Source organism: Rhinolophus hipposideros (assembly GCF_964194185.1).
Source record: "Rhinolophus hipposideros genome assembly, chromosome: 21".
NCBI classification, from domain to species: Eukaryota; Metazoa; Chordata; class Mammalia; order Chiroptera; family Rhinolophidae; genus Rhinolophus; species Rhinolophus hipposideros.
In genome coordinates, this window is record NC_138067.1 from 38501368 (window position 1) to 38522982 (window position 21615).

At 41.2% G+C, this 21615-nt stretch overlaps 1 protein-coding gene across 1 annotated transcript; it reads right to left on the reverse strand.

Moving 5' to 3' along the window:
• Nucleotides 1–129: 129 nt before the first annotated feature.
• LOC308489887 (uncharacterized protein) lies at nt 130–21329 on the reverse strand. Its single transcript, XM_081031511.1, has 2 exons — nt 20723–21329; nt 130–2691 (listed from the first exon to the last, which is right to left on the reverse strand). Exons 1-2 carry the CDS (start codon nt 21256–21258, stop codon nt 1971–1973), a joined length of 1257 nt encoding a protein of 418 aa, XP_080887637.1. The 5' UTR covers nt 21259–21329; the 3' UTR covers nt 130–1970.
• Between the last annotated feature and the right edge of the window lie 286 nt (nt 21330–21615).

A 21615-nucleotide genomic window follows, 5' to 3' on the forward strand; every position in this document is an offset into this window, starting at 1 on the left:
CTATAGAAGTATTTATAAGGAAAAGGATAGTCAAGGCTAGAGTAAGCTCTAGAGAAGACTTTAGGATAGTTGGGTGAGGACATCTTTAAACAAACAAAATTAGTGGGGAAAAGATGGACTAGTTAGTAACTGGTGTGTGGGCAATCAGGTAGCCACCTAAAACAGAAATTTTGGATCCTTACCTCATACTGTACATCAGGATAAATTCCAAATGGTTCAAAGATTCAAATATGAACAATAAAAGCACACACATAGACCAAGAAAAACTTGAGCTTCAAAATCTTGCAGGTTTAAAAGAAAACAGGAAACAAAAACAAATGTAAAAATCTCCATGCCAAAAGGCTTTCAGGAAAACCAAAGACAAATGACAAACTGGGAAAAAATGTTCATAACTCACATCATAAGTTATTATCATATCTCATGTGACTATTATCTAAATATCTACTAGAGTCAATAAAGGACAAAATTATGCAGGAGAAATGGATACAATATATAAGCAGATAGTTCATGGAAATGGGTATATGACTTTTAAATGAAAAGGTATTTAACTTCATTTATAAGAGAAAAGCAAATTAAAACTGATCTACATATTTCAACTACTATTTAGATTGGCAGAATCCAGACATTTCATGGCTGTTGTGTGGGCTAGGCTGTGAGAAAATGTCCATGTTCTTCAGTTGGTGGGAGTGCAAAACTGTATATGTAGGGGTGACAATTTAGCAATAGCTACAAAATTTCAAATGAGTAGCTTTGGCACAGAATTCTTGCTTCTGGAAGTTCATCGTACAAGTATTCTGTATAACAAAGAATCTAAGAAGCTGCCGATTATATGATGCACCATTATTTTTATGAAAATCCTGTATTACACCGTCAACTGTAAGATATACCCCAATTTCAGAGATGTCAACATAGGAAAAGTGCCTTTAGAATTGAAGTAATACTGTATCTGTGTACATGCCGTGTGATACGCGTACAAGATTATAGAGGTAGACGAGCAAAAACCAAAATGCCCATCATTGTGTTCTTGGTTAAATTACAACATAATCACAGAATGGAATAAAATGCAGCTCTAAAAAAGAATGAGGAAATTTAGTGGTTTGGAAGGATCTCCAACATACGTTTTTACGAAAAAGCAACGCATAAATCAGTAAATATAATATGCCAACTTTTGTGAAGAAACAAAAAACCACCACCAGATTTGTATTTGCTTGTGTGTACATAAGGAAACTGAAAGGGCAGAAGGAACTGTGGTTACAAACGGGGGTAATGATGGCAGTTACTGGGTGGAGGGGTGCAGGGATGGAAAACTTTTCACTGTATATTTTATATTTTGGAGGGCTTGTGAATAGATTTACCAAAAATTTACATAAAAATTAAAAATTAAATGAAAGAAAAAATCCAGAAATTTCAAATATTCTTGAGTATGTAATTTATCATGCAACATATACAATATTCACCTTGCTTGCCATTTGAAATGCCCCAGAAAACACAAAAATCAATCTTACACTAAAAACTGTTGAACCTGACAAGAAGACAGTACATATTCTGATACTTTCAAGTTCTCTCCCTAGTCCTAATAATTCGGCTGTAATTCCTTTATTCCTATCATCGCTATTTGATGATTCCTTTCATCATCATGGGCTTTATTATTGGCAATTTTTCTTCATCAAGTCTTAATTCTATAAAACCACACTCTTCACTTTTTAAGGTAAGCAATTTTGCAAAAACGTTTACCAAACGCAGGGAAAAAGTCGGGATCAATTACAAACTCAACCTAAGGGGAGTCATAGTGCTTTTGACATTTTTTTCTATTTCTTTTCTGAATCTTTTTCATAAGCTTCCCTTTTTTTTCCAAACTGTGCATTGCTTTGTTCTCATATACTGTGACTTTTTTTTAAAAAATCAAGTTACAGGATTAGTGGAAGACTTTTGAATGCAGAGGTTCTTCTGGAAGTAGTTTCATCACTCAACTATTCTCTGTTGATAAACTTATCACAGCCAAGTTCTTCTATCAGAGGATTGATAACTTCAGAGGCACTCAGAGATACAGTAACTGCTAACGTATCAAAATCCATCCTTGGAGGATTCCGCCGACATGCGGCGTCGGACGCAGCTTCCCGGGCTCTGCAGGCGTCCACAACCCGCCGGCGGCGTTCTCCAAGCTCCCGTACTCTGCCCAGAGCGATCGGGTAGTTTTCCACGTAGCGGCGGAGGAACTGCTGGTAACTGATCCCTAAAACGCTCAGCGGGTGACGGAGGCGGAGATATGGCGACGCTGCCAGGCCTGGGCCGTTCCCGGGCCTGCCCTCAGGACCCTCTTCCTCCGCGGGCTCCGCCAACCATCGGGCGACCGCTGCCATCCGGGCTTCCCTGGGCGCCGCCATCGGACCTTCCCGGGCCGCCGTAATCAGCCCTTCCCTGGCTTCCCCAGAACTCGTCCGGGCCGGGTCCCACCTCGGGTCGCCTACCTCCGCCTGCGGGGCTTCGCGGCTGCCGTGCGCCGCGCCCATCTGCCGGACACTGCTGTCTGCGGGTCGCTCGGACATCCCAGATCCCGCGCTCAGCTGGGCCGCTTCCAGGAAAACGGAATAACCGCAAAGCGCGATTACGAGTGTGCTCTTAAGTGCGCGTGCACGAGCGCTATCCGCACGGGTAAACGCTGTGTACAACTTCGTGTGCGCGAGCGTCGTTTTTCACGGTTGAACCCAAGAGCATTGCGCATGCGTCATCCTCAAGGGCCTGGGATCCTCCATGTGCCACCTAGCGGCTGGAAGCGCCAACACACTTGAAATCGTCCCCATCCCATCGCACTGAACATTCCAGTGCCCAGCTACATTTTACTTTTCCACCAGCTTAATGTTTATAAGAAAGTCTTACAAGATCGCTTCTTGTTGGCTTTCCTAAGAGTCCATCCTCGGATACTTCTCTCTAAGATTCTTCTCTAGTGATTATAATGCCACCTCCATTATATACCAAGATATTCTAGATTCGTGGTTTTTTTTGGGTGGGGTGGGGTTTTTCTTTCACATTTATTCATTTGCCTATCTTCACATACCAGTCCTGTTGGCTTTTTAAAAAAAATTCCCCTTCACCTTTTCTCCCCTTTAAAAAATTTACAATTATAGTTGACATTCTATATTATTTAATATTAATTTCAAATGTACAGCATAGTGGTTAGACATTTATATGATTTAATAAATGATTGCCCTGACTAGTTTAGTACTCACCTGGCACTATACATAATTATTACCATATTATTGACTATATTCCCCCATATGGGGATGCTTTACATCCCCATAACTATTTTGTAACTACCAGTTTGTAGTTAATCCCTTCATATTTTCACCTTGTCCCCCCAACACCCTCCCATCTATCACCCCAACAAATCTGGTACCCATCTGACACCATAAATAGTTATTATTAGGTTGGTGCAAAAGTAATTGTGGTTTAAAAGGTTAAAAATAATTGCAAAAACCGCAATTACTTTTGCACCAACCTAATACAATATTGTTAACGATATTCCTTACGCTATACCCTACATCCCCATGATTACTGTGTAACAACCAATTTGTACTTCTTAATCCTTTCCCCTTTTTCACTCACCCCCAAACCCCCTCCAATCTGGCAGCCATCAATATGATCTCTGTATCTATGAGTTTGTTTCTGTTTTGTTTTGTTTATTTTATTCTTTAGATTGCACATACAAGTGAAATCACATTTCATCTGTCTTTCTCTGTCCTACACTTCACTCAACATAGTACCTTCCAGGTCCATCCATGGCACCACAGATGGCAAGAACACATTCCCTTCCATGGCTGAGCAATATTCCACTGTATATATGTACCACCTCCTCTTTATCCACTCTTCCATTGACGGACACCCAGGCTCCACATCTTGGCCATTGTAAATAATGTGGCAATGAACATATGGGTGCACATGACCCCTCAAAGTAGTGTTTCAAGCTTCTTCAGATAAATACCCTGAAGTGGAATTACTGGGTCCTTCTTTGTCTCTTGTTATAGCCTTTGTTTTAAAGTTTATTTTGTCTGGTGTAAGTATTGCTACTTTTTGTTTGTTTGTTTCCATTTTCATGAAACATTTTTTTCCATCCCTTTACTTTCCATCTGTGTGTGTGTCTTTCAATCTAAAGTGACTGTAGGCAGCATATGTAAAAGTTTTGTTTTCTTATCTGTTCAGCCCTCCTATGTCTTTTGGTGGAGAATTTAATCCATTTACATTGAAAGTAATTGTTGATAGACATGTAGCTATTGCCATATTATTGTTCATACTTTTGATCTTTATTTTTTTTCCATCTTAAAGAAGTCCCTCTAAGATTCCTTATTATACTGGTTTGGTAGTCATGAACTCCTTTAGATTTTTCTTGTCTGGGAAACTCTTTATCTGTCCTTCAATTTTAAATGATAGCTTTGCTGGGTAGAGTAACCTTGTTTACAGGTCCTTGCTTTCCATCACATTGAATATTTTGTGCCAATCTGTTCTGGCCTGCAAAGTTTTTGTTGTGAAATCAGCTGACAATCTTATGGTATCTCCCTTATAAGTTACTAGTTGCCTTTCTCTTGTCACTTTTAGGATTCTCTGTTTTTAACCTTTGCCATTCTAATTATGTGTCTTCGTGTGGGCCTGTTTGGGTTCATCTTGTTTGGGACTCTGCACTTCCTGGACTTGTATGTCTATTTCCTTCGCCAGGTTGGGAACATTTTCAGTAATTATTTCTTCAAATAGGTTCTCGATCCCTTGCTTTCTCTCCTCTCCTTCTGGTATCCTTATGATGTGAATGTGGTTACTCTTGATGTTATCCCAGAAGTCTCTTAAACTATCCTCATGTTTTTGGGTTGTTTTTTCTTTTTGCTGTGCTGATTGGGTGTTTTCTGCTGCCTTGTCTTCCAAATCACTGATTCGATTTTCTGCTTCATTTAGTCTGCTGGTGATTCCTTCTAGTGCATTCTTCATTTCGGTTATTGTATTCTTCACTATGGACTGGTTCTTTTTTTTTTATGGTTTCTATGTCCTTTTTTTATGCTTGCAATCTTTTTGTTGACGTTCTCTCTAAGTTCCTTGAGCATCCTTATAACCATTGTTTTGAACACTTTATCTGGTCGGTTGCTTGCCTCCATTTCCTTTAGTTCTTTTTTTGGAGTTTTCTGCTCTTCTTTCATTTGGGACACATTTCTTTGTTTCCTCATTTTGGCTGCCTCTATGTTTGTTTCTATGCATTAGGTAGATCTTCTATGTCTCCCAACCTGGCCTTATGTAGTAGGGGACTTGTGCAGGTTCTGGCATAGTCTCCCTAGTCACCTGCTCCAGGTGCTCCAGGAATGTCCCTTGTGTGGGTTATGTGTGCCCTCCTGTTATAGTTGAGTCTTGGTTGCTATTGGCACATCAGTGGGTGGGATTGACCCTCAGGCTGATTGGCTTGGGGTTTGGACATGTCCACAGCTTACAGGCTGCTATGTGTGGGGCTTACCCCACTGAGTGGGATTCACTCCAGAGGGCTCTGGTACCTGTTGAGACTTCCCTTTGGCAATGCCTCTTATGGGGCTAATTGGGTGGTGCTCTGTTGTGGTTTTACACCAACCTCCAAGTATGTTGGTTCTGTGGTCTTTTGGGAGGGGCTCTGGTGCAGGCCCAGGTCACCCACTGCCTGTCATTGGCCAAGGAATATGTGGTAGGAGCTAAAAAACAATCCATTGTTGTTTGCTGCCTGTGCTAAACCTGGACGCATGTGTGAGAGGCCACACTGTAAAGTGAGGATGTCTGCCACCAGTACTGGGCCTGGGGTAACTATACAAAAAGCCAGGACACCCAGAGGCCTGCTGCCACCTGCCAGCTCCCTTAAGCCATTGATAAAGTCTTGTGCCAGTACATGAGTTGTGTGAGGCAGGATCTCAGGGAGTCACTAGAGGGAAGAATTGTGGTCAACAGGTTAATGTAGACTCTGGTTTGGTGCCAGTCCTGAGCCTGGAGCTACTTAGCAAAAGTCTCAGAGCACACTGAGACCAGCTGCTGACTGCCGGGACCTGTGGACTTTGATAGTTTTCCAAGAAAGAGTGAAATGTGGGTGGGGCTGGCTGCTTATGGAGAAAGTGCCTCCTGCATTTGGGGAGTTCAGTGGGGTGAAATCCCAGTGAGTCAGCAGGGTGGAACACGGAGATCAACAGACCAATCAGATTCAAGTTTGGCCGTAAGCATAGGGGGAGGGATCACCACATTAAAGATGGCGGCTGCCTGCTGCCTGCATGGGAGAAGGCCCCCTCCCAGGAAAAATGGTGACTGTCCTCCAACCTTTGCTCTGAAGCTACACACATCATTCTGTCCCCCGTATGCCTCTGATGCCCACAAGTTACTATCCCTCCGCTGAAGCCCAAGGTGAGTGCCTGAGAGTGAGAGAGTCTGTGCTGGGGCTGTTTAAGAGGACATCTGGGTTTTCTAAAGCCTTCCATCACCGTTGGTCAGAATCCCCACTGTTTTTCACAGCCACATATTATGGGGACTACTCTCCCCAGTACCAGCACTCTTGGCTGGGGAGGCTGGTGTGGGGTTGGGGTGCCTTGTTCTTCCTGGGGGAACCTCTGTGGCGAGATATCCCTCCTGGTTCTCAACCACCACACAGGAATTTGGGGCCAGCCAGTTTTGCGTCTCTGCCCTTCCTACCAGTCTTGGCATGGCTTCTTCTTAAATCTGTAGTTATACAAATTCTGTTCAGCCAGACTTCAGATGGTTGTCTAGGTTGATTGTTCTATAATTTAGTTGTAATTTTAATGTGTTCATGGAAGAAAGCAGGCACCGTGTTTATCTACTCTGCCGTCACCATACCAATCCTCTTAACTGCTAATACTTTATAATACTATTCCCTTCTTGTTATCTTTAAAATTGATTTGCTAGTCTTGGACATTTATTTTTTTCTAAATCTTATCTGTGCAATATAACATGCACAAAAGTACATAAATTATAACTATAGAGTAGAATGATTGATCACAAAGTGAACATCCATGTAACCACCACTCATGTCAAGAAATTGAGTACTTCTAGTATCCCAGAACCCTTCCCACCTTCTTATCACTATCTTCCCCTTTCTACCCAGAGGTAACTACTATCCTGATGTTAATGGTAATCATTTCCTTGCTTTCTTTTACTACCTAGGGGTGCCTTACTAATACTGTACTTTAGTTTGGGTTATTTTTTGAACTTTATGTACTTTCATGTCTGGTTTCTTTTGCACATTATTTTTTTTTTAAATTAAATTTATTGGGGTGACAATTGTTAGTAAATTTACATAGATTTCAGGTGTACAATTCTGTATTACATCGTCTATAAATCCCATTGTGTGTTCACCACCCAGAGTCAGTTCTCCTTCCATCACCACATATTTGATCCCCTTTACCCTCATCACCCACCCCCCACCCCCTTACCCTCTGGTAACCACTAAATTATTGTCTGTGTCTATGAGTTTTTCTTTCTCATTTGTTTGTCTTGTTCTTTTTGGTTTATATACCACATATCAGTGAAATCATAGGGTTCTCTGCTTTATCTGTCTGACTTATTTCACTTAGCATTATACTCTCAAGATCCATCCATGTTGTCACAAATGCTCCTATATCATCTTTCCTTAACGCGGAATAGTATTCCATTGTGTATATATCCCACAACTTCTTTATCCATTCATTTATTGAAGGACATTTTGGTTGTTTCCATGTCTTGGCCACCGTAAACAAAGCTGCAATGAACATTGGAGTACACGTGTCTCTATAGAGAAATGCTTTCACATTTTTTGGGTAGATACCCAGGAGAGCGATTGCTGGGTCATATGGTAATTCTATTCATAATTTCTTTGCACATTATTTTTATGAGATTCACCCGTGATTTTCATTGTGGTTTGTTTTCCCAATAGTTTGTTTTCTTGCATATTCATTACCACTCTTTTTATGTGTCCCATAATATTATGACATGCATCTTAAATGTTAGCTCTCCAGTTACTTTCTCTGTAGTTTAATTAACATTAAAAACATCATAAAAGGAAATTCCACCACTGATTTTGCTGGTGGTGACCCGCATCGTGATGCCATGATTCATGGGCATCAGAAATTAACTTTAGTGGCTCATTGTTTTCTTCCCTGTCAGGAGTAGCTATCTTACTGAGGCATTAAAGTCTCATCTACACATCATGAGGCTGCATTTTTATTTTCCTGGACCAAGTACCACATTTATAAAACACGTCTGAGATAGATTTCAGGTTAGCTCTTGCTCCCAAGACTGATCCGTTGTGGTGTGCAACCTAACCTATACATAGAATCTAGCAGGTAGCCTAACATAGATGAAATCTTATTTAGAATTCATAACTTTGCTTAGATTTACCTGCAAACCCACTTAGATCACCCTAGATTTTATAAGGTCTGTGTAACCATATCCTGTAATTTGCTAAGAGTTTAACAGAAAGTCTGACTTTAGTAAATTCCCTTCCATACCTATGCCATCCCTGACCCTGATGATCGCTGGAGCTGTTTTTCAGGAACAAGTCAGGATGTTTGGCAGAACCAGGGGGTTGGTCCCATGAAACCAACTGAGGCCAGTCTAAGCAGCTTGGAGGACCCTCTAGTGCCCTTTTCATGAACTTTTCTCATTATACCCTCATTGTAATACTAAAATCTCCCAGTGTTGGAGATTTCCCACCATCTTTGAACATGCGATGTATATGTAGACCTGTTTTCTAACTGCAAATGTGTAGGAATGTCCCCATCTATATACGCAATAAAGAAGTTCACCTTGATATTTATGCATGATTTTCCAGAATAAAGATGAATCTGATCCTTTGTTAGGGGACACACCACTTTGGGAAGTGACCTCCAGTGTGTCCTTGCTTGCTGGCTTGCAATAAAGTTCCTTCTCATAAAATCATCTTAGAGTTGTCTATTGGCTGCAACTACCGAGTAACTGGACCCGGTTTGGTCAGTAACAGCTGCAGCATCTCAGGCTGACTTGCTGCCATAATTTCAGGATCACTGAGGACAATTTCAGTCATGCTGCAGACTAAGCAGTTAAGGGAGCCAATAGCAGGGGCTCCATGCTGACTTTTTTTCACAGAAAAAAAACAGAAACGAGAATCACACCTATGGTCATATGATTATCATTTTAAAAGAGGAGATTAAGAGTTTATAAGGAAAATAATGGGATCTGCTTCTCCCAAAGACCACAAAGCCTGTAATAAATAGCACTAGTGGGAAATTTGTCCTTGCTCTAAACAAAGATTTTTCTTAAAAGGATAAATACTCATGTTGACCTCAGAATTCAATCAATACTTTGATGGATGTGGGATGAAACCACAACTCAGAATCTGCTTGGGTCATCTGGGTACATCACAATGTCATTTCTGCATTTTTATCTCCTCTGATTATCCTAGGCCTTATATCTTCTGCTGACTAGATTGGCTGGGCCCACTTGTTGGTAGACACAGATGCTTCTTCCTCTAAGCTCTGATGGGGACGATTTTCCAGATTGTGAATCTCTTCTGACTTATTTAATGCCGTGGTGATTTCTAAACAGGATGTTACAAATCTTGTCTCCTCCCAAGATTGTTACTGCGCTGTATTAATTGCAAAAATGGCCCCAATTCTCCAACCTCCCTGTGTCTACACCCTTTGTAATATGAGTTTGCAGCCCCTTTCCTCAAGATGTAGATTCTTTTTCTCCACCTCCTGAATCTGAGCTGGACGTATGATTTGCATTAACCAACAGGATGTGACAGAACTGATAAGAGTGTCAATTTTGAGAGGATCTCAAGAGGCATTTCCTGCTTCTATTCTCTGTCTGACCCCTGTCTCTTTCATGAGAGCAACTCTGGACTGGATTGCTGGAAGGTCAAAGACAATATGGAGCTGAGAGAAGTGGTGTCAGACAAAGCACACAAGACCCATCAGTCCCAGCTGACTTACCATCTGACCTAACCTAAATAAACGCTTATTGTTTTATGCCACAGTGTTTCATGGGATTTGTCATATGACCTTATTGTGGCAATAGAAAACTGCTCCAGAAATTGGCACCAAGTGTTGGGTAACGCCCTAACAAAAGACTAAAATATGTGGAGTAAATAGTGAGGAAATTGTTATTGGAGCAGAAGAAACGGTGACCCATGTCGTGAAGTAATTGGTATTGTTGCCTGTAGTTACTTAGAAGATGGAAAAATTCTAGGTATTTGGCTAAGGAGATCCTTAGGACAATGCTGGTTATTCATTGATAAGTATGGTAAGGCATAGCAAGAGAGGGTTGACCTACAGAAGGAATTGGCTGATTTTTTAGGAGAATTTAGAGGAAATGTAGAGGGACTATGACTTGCTAGTTTGGGAAAGAAAACCTTTTCTCATATCCAGTTTTTCCAGCCAGAGAATATCAAAATGAAAAACAGCCTGTGAGCATAGATCAAATTAAAGGTGTGATTTTATGACCCTTTGTTATGACCTCCAGAAATATGAGGCAATACCTAAGAGGGCCTCCCAGCTAAACAAAGGGTTTCTAGGAAGCTTAGGAGCATGGTCCTTAAGAAATCTGATCTTAAAATAGCAAGGAGTCTACAGAAAAAAGCTTGTTTTTACCCCAGATTTATTGAGATATAATTGACACATAACATTGTGTAAGATTAAGTTGTATATGATGATTTGATACACTTATATATTGTAAAATAATTACAATAGGAATAGTTAACCCTTTCATTACCTCACACGATTACTTTCTTTTTATAGTGAACATATTTAAGATCTACTCTCTTAGCAACTGTACATAATACAGTATTAATTATAATCACCATGCTGAATATTAGATCCCCAGAACTTATTCATCTTATAACTGGAAGTTTGTACCCTCTGGACAACATCTCCCCACTTCCCCCACTCCTCCACCCCTAGGAACCACCATTCTACTTTTTGCTTCTATGAGTTCAGCATACGCAAATGTACTGTTTCATTAAAGATATATTTTCCATCACCCCATCCCGTTGGCCTCAGGAATTATATAATGGTTTGGGATTAGCTTCCAGCAGAACTGTAAAGTTCTTGGACAACTCTAGAATGCAGGTTACATTCTGCCTGTCACTGGGGCACAGGCAGAAGCACAGGAAGACTCAGGATGTGTTCAGGAGCTTCCAGCATGATTTCTCCATGGTTTGAATCTCAACTCAGAAGGGGGTTTATGATCTTATTTGGGGAAAAAGTCATGTCAGCAGTAAGATATTAAATTAAATTATATAATTATTGCTCTAGGGGATTCATGTACCACAAATCAGACAAATGTGGTTTTGAGCCCCAGCTCTGACGGGTGAAGATCTTGTTTGTAAATTCCAGTAGATAACTCTTCTTGCATCTTGACTGAGATTCCATAGCCTGAATCCACTGTTTTGGTGACTTATGATTGGTAAGAAATTCAATGACAAATTCAATGTACATTTTCCCTTTTGGCCTCAATGTGTTTGGAGTTTTGGCTCATTAATTCTTAGTCCACTTAACATTAGTTTAAACAGGGTGAAGCCTTTCCCCAGTATCCTGTTGGGTCAGAAGAAGAGAGGGTATCAATCTTGTAATAACATCTCTTGTGCAACAAGGTCTCCTCTAACCAAATCCTTGAAACAGGCCTAATCATTTTGTCTGACGACTAATGATATGAAGAGTGATATGGTCAAGCTCTCTGTGATGTTAATTCTGTTACAGTATCTTCATTCTTTATTGTTCCTAACCCACCCATAATAGAGGCCAACTTAGTAACTATTGGTAAGTATTTCACTGTAATAATCCTATGGACCACTCTTGTCTACTTGAATACTGATAACAGTGTTTTGTGTGTAGGAAATGCTTAATGCATTTTTATTGAGTCAAATAATGAATTATTTTTTCCAAAGGCTATATTTTTCCAGCATTGCATGACAACCTCTTTATTCTTCCCAATTCTTAAAAAAAAGAGAAAATTTCTGTTTAGGCTACATTGATCTTCCAACCAATCAATAATTAGATTATTAATTGATGTCTTCCTCTTGGCTCTTTTCCAAAAGATGTATTTTTAAAAAGTTGGTCATTGTACTTTAATCTCTAGCCTACAAAGGCTAGCTCAAATTTTTAGTAGCATTCTTCTGCTCTCCTACTTTTTTTCTTGCTGTCCTTTCCCCTAAGTCACTACTGTGAACAGACGTTGGAAAGACAAATTTCCACATAAATCTCTAAATAGAGTTCAGTACTCAGAGGATCCTGGAAATGGTCATCCAGAATCTACACTCCACTTAGAACCGCTAGGCAAAGTGTAGTGAGTTTGGCCCATGGTTTCCCTCCATTGTCACCCTAGGGTCAGTCTTCAGCCCACTAGAGGGCAGTCAAGTCAAATTCTTGATAGAAACAAGGGCTTGATTGAACAGAGTTCCAAGGGACTTTTCCAGATTTGCTGATGGCTTCTGAGATTGTTGGTGCTGAGAGAAAATTCAAGATGTCACACACTGCTCTTCCTGTGAGTGTTGTTTGGGTTCATGTCAGAGCAGTTTATTAAGTGCTTCCTCTTATTGTTAACTTGTTGAGTGGGGGTTCTCCTCTAAAATTTCCTATGTGTTTTGTGATGGACCATTTCTGGAAGTCCCTTCAGAAGTGGAACTGAGACGCCCCATTCAAAATCTACTGGTTTTCTGACTTCTAGTTAGTAAAAAATTCAGTGAAGCATTCTTGTCTCTGTACCTTTTCCCCCTTTGTGTTTCACTAAAGAAAATGAAGCGGAAACTCGACTTATTCATTCTGCTGGGTCAGATAATATTAGGTTACACTCAGATAAGTGTTTTCCCAAACCTCCTTAATACCTCTTGCGAAGGATATTACTATGCTCCACATAACATTAATCCTGCAACAAATTATTCTTCTAACCCACTGACTGGTTCAGTCCTGTTTGAACATTGGAATCACCCAAGAGCTTCAAAAACTGTTCATGCCTGAATCCCTGAGCGATTCTGACTTATTATCAGAGGCAGCCTGGAAGTGGGGTTTTTAAGAGCTTCCCGGGTATTTTTGAATACACAACCTTGTGATCTGGAATCTTCTGATCTGGAGTCAGATGTGCTACCATTGTGCTATGGGAACTTCCACCTCCCCAGATAATCCTAATGCATAGCCTACACTAGAACCACTGTTTTAACCGAACTCTTACAATAGTCCCAATTCCAGGTTGAAAGCTGATGAGAATGTCACTTGTTCAAGACCATGCTGTTAATTCAGTTATATTGCCTTCATGTTTTGATTATTTCGAATCTATCCACAATACTGGCCAACTGAAATACTATGAAATAGTTTACTGTAATATACCTACACTCCCCACCCCTTGTTTATTTTAGCACCTATAATAGTTCTTGACAAAAAGTACATGTTTATTGAATGAATGAGTTCATATTCTTGGGACATGTTCTTTCACAATACCAAGGTCTCCAATATACCCAGAACCGTTCTCTTTTCATCCAAATTAAAAAATATGTGACATTGTATTTCTTGGTAAATCATTACTCACTTAAGACATTGTTTCTTACTGGCTTTTCCTTCAACGGCTATATTAAAGAAGAATGGATATTTTGCTTCTATTTGTAGCCTGTAAGACCACAAAGCCTACAAGCGAAAACTGCAATTGTGCCTGACATGACTCTACTATATGATTTTCCACCTCCAGAAGAGAGAGACATTGTCCTCGTTTCCCAGACCTATGAGTTTCACAAACGCTTTTCTTTATAAACAGTGAATACTGCCAATAATGGGTGACGATATTCACTAACTTAACTGCATTATAAATAATTTTGAGCCTCTAAAACCTCTAAGCCTGATAATAAGAAACTGCAGAAGCATTTTCTTCCTTAAATAAGTCCTATATCTAGCTGCCATGCTACAGCTTCCTGAATAGATCACACCTTTGAACCCTCTCTCCACAGAAAGTAGTTTCCTGGGAGTCCTGGTGCAAATCCATGGAGATGGCTCCCCAACAGAGGCTGCAATCCTCTTCTAAATGCTTTAGCTGCAATCCCACCTCCCTGCTACAACTGCCACAAGGGGGAGAAATATTACCCAGTCCCTTCCTTGTCCCAAACATATGCTTACAGTAGTCTTTATTTATAGGTATACTCAGAAGGCACAGCTGAAATAGTAGGCAACTTGAACTTTGGGGTCACTTAGATCTGGTTCCAAGCACCTTTTTCGAGTTTTCTAAGCCTCAGCCCTAAACCCTAAAGAGCTTCCTTCAGTTGAGGATAAGCCTGCTTTCCTCAGGTGCAGGCTACGGGACCTTCTTGGATATCAGAGTGAGGCCTTCATATAACTCTGATCCAGTGGTTAAATATTTAGTTAACTGACCATCCACAATTAACTTGGCAGACGAGGAGGCACCATTACTACTATAGTTCTTGGTGCTGATTTCCTTCCCATGTACCTCATTTCACTACCATTGCTCCGTTTTTGAGAACTTACTGGAGATCACACGTTTTTAGCACATACTATGGACTGAATTATGTCCCCCTCCACTTCTTATGTTAAGGCCCTAAGCCCCAGTGTGACCATGTTTGGAGATACGTAGGGCCTTTAAGGAGGTAATAAGGTTAAGTGAGGTCACAGTGTTGGGCCCTAATCCAATAGGACTGATTGACGTTCTTATAAGAGGAAGAGGCACCAAGGACACAAGTGCACAGAGAAAAGACCCTATGGGGACACAAGAGAAGGCTGCCACCTGCAAGCCAAAGAGAGAGCCCTCTCCAGAAACAACCAGGCTGGCATCTTGATCTTGGACTTCCAGCCTCCAGAGCTGTGAGAAAATAAGTTTCTGTTGTTTAAGCCACTGTCTGTGATGTTGTTATGGCCGCCGTCATAGACTAATACAGCTCACCTATTTCTCTTCTAATAGCCTCCCTGTCCCCACATCCCCTAGGCTATGTGATGACTCCAAGCTCAGGGAGACTGCCATCCACTCAAGGCCAAGATGTTGACTCTTCCATCCCTCTTGTACCTCCCTATTCAAGGGCTCATGGGAGTAAAAAACAATGGAGAGCCACAGTAGAAACTCACCAGGGTGTGGAGAAAATGGAAAGGCAACTCTGAACATGCCACTTCACCAGCCTTGAAAATCTTTTCTCTTGTCCACGCTTATCTCGTAATTGGAAAGTGCAATTCTTCCTGCTGTGGTACAACTCTTCCCTTCCACTGTGGATATGTGGGGAGTTAGGGTTGTGTGGCTCATTTGTGTGACTGCGTACAAGTGACTTCATAGCTCTGTGACTCAGTTTCCCCATGTATGAAATGGGCATAATAGTACTTACCTGAGGGTTGTTGTGATGAATTTAGTTAACTGAGGTAGCATGCCTGTAACAGTGGCCGGAACATACTAAGTGCTGTGCACATGTTGGGTATTTATTGTTGCTATTATTCTGGCCCATCCATTGGGCGCCAGCTATCCACCTTCAGTTCATCCTCTGGTTGTAGAGGTGTAGCTGATGTCGGTGCTGGGAACAAGGCTGCTCACTTTTCTCCTGAAGGCTGGAAGGTCCCCCCAGGGAACACAGGGAGAAGGGCAGCTGGTTTGGGGTCGGCAGAGGGGATGGGCCGGGCATGCGGGGACACAGGCACATTCATCCCAACCCATTCCACTCCGACTGCGGCAGGGAATTGGTCATCAGCCCATACCCAGGTCACTCCCAAGACAACGTTAAGAGGCACACAATGGGACACATGGTCATTTTCTCCTCTCCTGGGAGAGCTGTGGTTCAAGGCCCTCAGAGAGAGGAGAGAGGGTCTCAGCCCTAGTCCTCCATCTTACCAGGTTGTCAGGCATTGTCTAAGATCCCTTCTCTTGTGTCTTGGAGTTCTGAGACGCCTTTTTAAGGGGGCATCTGGTGAAGGTTCTAGCCACTCCTACATCCGCTCTCTCCTCAGAGCCTCTCCTCTCTGTGACTGAAGGCTCTCTCAGGAAACTTGCTCCAGTGCTGGGTTGACACAAGTACTTCATTTTCTTCATCCTTTGTCTAAGATTTGTATGGCTCCAAATGAGCTGAAGCTACAGCTGTTGGGAGTGAGGCTGGACCCTAACTCTCAGGGCACAGAAACGCTTCCCCAATGTATGTGACCTCCCTGGGGTCCTAGTGAAGAAAGACTCCAGGCTGGTTTCTGAAATCCTAGGAAATTCAAGGAAACTCGATTAACCTTTAGATGACCACTAGCATTGCCAAAGCACGAAATGGTATAGCTCAAATTGAACTTTGAGGAGAAACCATTAGAAAGTGTTTAATGTTAAGGAGACCACACATTACCTGACAATTCCACTAGTTTAGCAAAATCTCTGCTGCCATAAGGCGGTGAGACAGGCATGTGATGAGTAAATACAGGATAAACAATTTAGGAACTACTGTATTCTCAATCAGTGAGAAAACATTTTCCCGGAAGCAAAGAGTTGTTCTTTCAAAAGAACATTCCAAATGGTTTTAAAGGCAAATCCTACTAAGTCCCGAAAAGATGACTTTGTCTCCGTCGATCAACTTTTGCTATGGTAAAGAACATCACCAAAATCTCACTGGTTTATGACAACAACGTTTATTTTTACTTACATTACACATTTGCTCTGGGTCAGCTGTGACCCTGCTCCACATATCTTCCTCGTTTCAGGACCCGGCCTGAAGAAGCCTTGCCTATTTGGGACATCCCATTTTTGTGGGAATATGGAAAACATACGTGATGGAACTGTGCAATACTCTTCAAACTTCTGTTCAGAAGTGACATTCATCACTACTGCTCACATTTCACTGGCCAAATTAAGTCAAACAGCCAAACCTGGTGTCAATGGGTGGGAAGTCTATTCCTCTGTTAGGACCAATAATTTACCTCCCTAATACATTTTAAAGTGTTTCAGAGCACAACAAAATTAATGCAACTTCTAAATTCTTCGTATAAAGTAAGTACAACAGCAGATTTAAAAGCTGAGAAAGACCAAACAACAGTAGTATATAGCAATCTCACTCAAGAATATTGAAGGAAAACCTTAAACAGAATATTCATGAACAGCATGGAGCACACTAAAAGAATACATCCTGACCAGACTGTTTCACATCCAGGATCATGCATCATTAGAAAGTCTGTGAATTCATCATAGGAATGGATCTAATAAGTACCATTTAATTATCTCTATGGCCAAAAGGCCATTGACATAATCCAACCACCACTCCTAATAAAAGAAAAAATACTAAAAAAACAGGGATAGAAAATTCCTTTACATGGTATACGAGTATACATGTAACCCAGGCCCACAAAAAGCATCATACTAGAAGTGAAAATACTAAAAGTATTATCTCGAAAGGTGAGGTTCACAATTATTAGGTTGGTGCAAAAGTAACTGTGGGTTTTACAATTTTTAACCTTTTAAACTGCAATTACTTTTGTACCAACCTAATATCTTTCTCATTTGTCACTGTAAAGAGTTGCTACTATGCAAAGAAATTGTTCAAAAGATTTAACCAAAACCATAATTCTATTTAAAATATCCACAAAAAGGTAAAAGTCTAGGAATAACCTAAACAAAAAATATGTAAGACCTATTTGAAGAAAAATTTAAATTCTACTGAAGGATAAAAAAAATACATGAAGAAATCAATGGGATACCCAAGTTCTTTAATAGCAATGATCAATATTATAAAAAAGCAATACTTCTTTTTAATTTATATATTAATGTGATCTTAACAGAAATAAAGTACTTATTTTTGAAACTGGTAAGTTGATTCTAAAGTTTATGTGGAACTATAGCCCAGCAAGAACAGGTAGGAAAACTCTTAAAACAAAGAAAATGCTAAATGGGAACTACCATTGCCAGATATTAAAACCATACGACAAAGTCTCAGTACTTGAAACTATGTGTTGCAAGTACATAAAAAGTCATGGAAGTGGGTAGTCCAGAAATAGAGACAAACCCAATTTAATTTTTGATAAAGTGGGACCTCAAACTTAAATCAATGAAGCAATAGATGGACTTTTGGTAAATGGTATTGGGACAACTGGGTAGCAAAACTCCATTTGAATCTTTACCTTACACTGTACATCAAGATAAGTTCCACATGGTTCAAAGATTTGAATGGGAAAAAAAGAAACTAAAAATAACTGGAAAGAAAATATGGTATAATTTCTTTATAACCTGGGAATGAGTAAGAAAAAAATATGTCTCAGTATCCAGAAGCAGTAAAAGATAAAAACTGACTAAATGAAAAACAAAAAGTTCTGCATTATAAAAACTTTCACAATAATCAAAGACAAGTAAATTGGGGGAAAGTCTCTGCAACTCATAGCAGACAAAAGGCTAATCTAATACATAAAGAGGCTCTAGAAATCAATAAGAAAAATGACTAATAATTCAATAGGAAAAGAATAAAAGCTATGGACAGGTAGTTCATGGGGAAAGAAATCAATATGAATACATAAAAAAGAATTTAACCTTGAACAAAGAGAGGTCTGGCCTTTGCCCTTGGCTTCTGGGAGATAACTTCTAAGCCCATGGTGTGTCATGCCCGATAGAAGTGTCTTTGTTTACCTGGGACCCTAAGCCTAGCCAGATAACTACAACGCCATTTAGAGTGAGGGCCTCGGGCAAACCAGATAGCAACAATGTGATTTATAGTGAAGGCTTTAGGTCATGAGTTTTTAGTCAACCTCCAGAGGGACGGGGGATTGAAGTCAGCTACGTGGGCAGTCGACCATGGAGGCCCAAGACTCTGGACACCAAAGCTCGTGTGGGCTTCCCTAGTTGACACTAATCTGTGTGTATTATCACACATTAATGCTAGGAGAGTAACAGTGTCCTGACTCCACCAGGAGAAGACATCTGGAGGCTCCACATTTGGTACCCTCTTAGACACTGGCCTAGAGACTTCCTTCTTTAACTGGTTTCAATTTGTAGCCTTTCCCTGTAATAAACTGTAACTGTGAGTATAACAGCTTTCTTTTGGTTCTGTGAATCTGTCTAGTGAATTGTTGAACCTCAGATGGTTGTGGGGACCCCCAAACTTGCAGCTGGTATCAGAAGTGAGGGGAGTTTTGTGTAGACTGTTCCTCTAACTTTGTAGGTGGCTAACTTTCACAACAGCTATTAGACCTATCAAAGGATATTCAACTGAAATCAAACAGCTGTATTTACCTGTCAACATTCCAGAAATTTAAGAATACAATGTACTGGTTAGAATGAGAGGCAACAGGCACGCATATCCTCTGTGGATGAAAGTGCAAATCAGTAAAACATAGATGGAGGCAACATCTATTACAATTACAAATGCGGATACCCTTTGATCTATTGGAATTTATCTTGTGGATTTTCTTGCACGTTTCATATATACAAAGCTATTCACTGTAATATTATTTGTAACAGGAAAGAAAAGTACAACCCAAATGTTTATCAAGAAGTAACTGGTTAAATATATTACAGTACATCTGTAGAACGGAATAGTGCACTTTTATAGAATTAGGAAGATTTCTATGTAAGGATTTAGAAAGACCTCGTCATAATGGTAATTAAAAAAAATTCAAGGCGTGAACGAGTATACCGGGAGTGCCAAAAAAATGTATACAAGTGTACACTTTGTTCAACATTGCTCAAGCAGTAGTTTTCTGTAATCAGAAGTGTCTGGACGCTGATGGTAACCACTTTGAGTACCTAGTGTAACTGCAGAAGTCAAACGTTACTTGTATTCATCTTTTGTTATTGGTATATATTGGGTATTACAATTTTAATAGTTTTCCTTTTTTAAAATGTGTATACATTATTTTGGCACCCTCTGTATATATCTTTTGTGTAAAAAGAGGGGGAAAATAACCTATATTCGTATTTGTCTTTTGGTCTATGAAGACATTTGGTCTATGAAAACACAAAGAACTAATAACTGATTACCTGTGGGGTTGTAGTGGGAACAAGGGGAAGGGGAACATGCAAAGAAGATTTTTCATTGTATTTTTTACACCTTTTCTCTTGAATCTTGTGAAGGTATTTCCTTTTCAAAAATAAAAATAAAATAAAAAATTTAAAAGTTAAACATAAACATGTCCTTCCCATATTTCAGATGTTCTTGAAAACATTATAACACATAATATATACAATATATGCTTTGTTCTATTTTGATTTTAACTGTCATTTTAAATACACAAACACACAAAATTAATCTTCCACTAAGTAATTAGTCTTTGTTGCTATGACACGAAGGCATTACAAATTCTAAAATTTCAAAAGTTCCCAATAGTTTTCCAGCTCTAATTCTCCAGGTATGCATAAGTTCAGGAATTTGGTCTTGCAGTTATTTTTTTTGTTCACGTTGGTTAACATCCATGGGCTCTATTATTGGCAAATTATTGAGCAAGCTTCATTGTCACAAAACCAACCTTTACCGTGAGGCAACCATAAAAGATACTTTGCACAGTGCAAGGACAACAATCTTCATCAATGAGGATTTTTCTGAAAACAGCCTTCACAAGACCCAAGATTCATTCCACTTGTTTTCTGCTGTTTCCCGATGCTATCCTTCTTGTCCTATCTTGCAAGACTTGTTCTCTTCTCCCTTAATTACAAAGTTTCCCCCCAAGGGAAAAAACGGTCTAGTTGTAGGATTGGCAAACAATTCTGGGAACCCAACAGAAAATGACAGCGTCCTCTGAAGATGGCTTCCTTCTCTGTCGAGGTAAAAGACGTCGCGTGACCCTACTCCCTGTCTTTGAGCCTATCACAGCCGAGTTCTGCTGCCAGACGACTGAGAGCCACAGATGCAAAGAGATCTTCGATAAATGTAAAATAATCCAGGTAGACACTGGGATAACACGCTTGCCAGCTGGCATCGTGGGCCACTTCCCTCGCCCTGCACACATCCATAAACACCCAGTTGGGCACGTCAAAGCCCCTCCCCCGGCTGCCGCGGGCGTTGGGCACCTCTTCCCCAAACACTGGCTGCACTTGCCCCACGTCAGGCCGGAAGCCTTCGGGCTCGCGATGGGGGCGTGGGAACGCAGCCCGGCCGCGGCCGTTCTCCCGGCGGGGCGGGGGCCGGGGCCGGGGCCGCCTCGCGGGGTCCCCGTGGGGCCCAGCCACCGGGCCTGCATCTGCCATTCGGCCTCCCACGGGCTCCGCAGGCCGCGCCACGGCCGTCTCCCACTTCTGGCCACCTACCTCGGCCTGCGGAAGGTCGCGGTCGCCGTTCGCCGCGCCCGCCTGCGGGACGCTGCTGTCTGCGGGCCGCTGGGACATAGCCGACCGCCAGCCACGCGCCGCCGCTGCCAGGAACAGCGCACCACAGCGGCAGCGCGATCGCGGGTGTGAGCACGTAAGCGCGTGCGTGTGCGCATGCCTGTGCGCCTGCGTGCTGCGGCGTGTGCGCGCGCGCGCGTGTGTTTAACGCGTGCGCTTGAGTGGCGGCCACGCCTGCGAGGAGATTCCTGGTACTAAGTGCCAGCCAGGGGGCGTTGGCCCTAGTCCCCAACGACGGACAAGGGCTGCTGCATGTTCCAAAATTGCGTCAAGTAATTCTTTGCAAGACACACCGACGCAGTTCTATCCCAGTCCCCATCTTATTTTAGAAAGCGCTGCAAGTTTAGCTTCTGGAAA

Bases quoted from the DNA above. Each gene is read 5' to 3' on its own strand.
- LOC308489887 (XM_081031511.1), bottom strand. From the start codon at position 21,258: ATGTCCCAGCGGCCCGCAGACAGCAGCGTCCCGCAGGCGGGCGCGGCG. The intron at 2,692-20,722 runs GTAGGGTCACGC...TCAACCGTGAAA, and splicing joins GATAGGCTCAAAGACAGGGA to AACGACGCTCGCGCACACGA.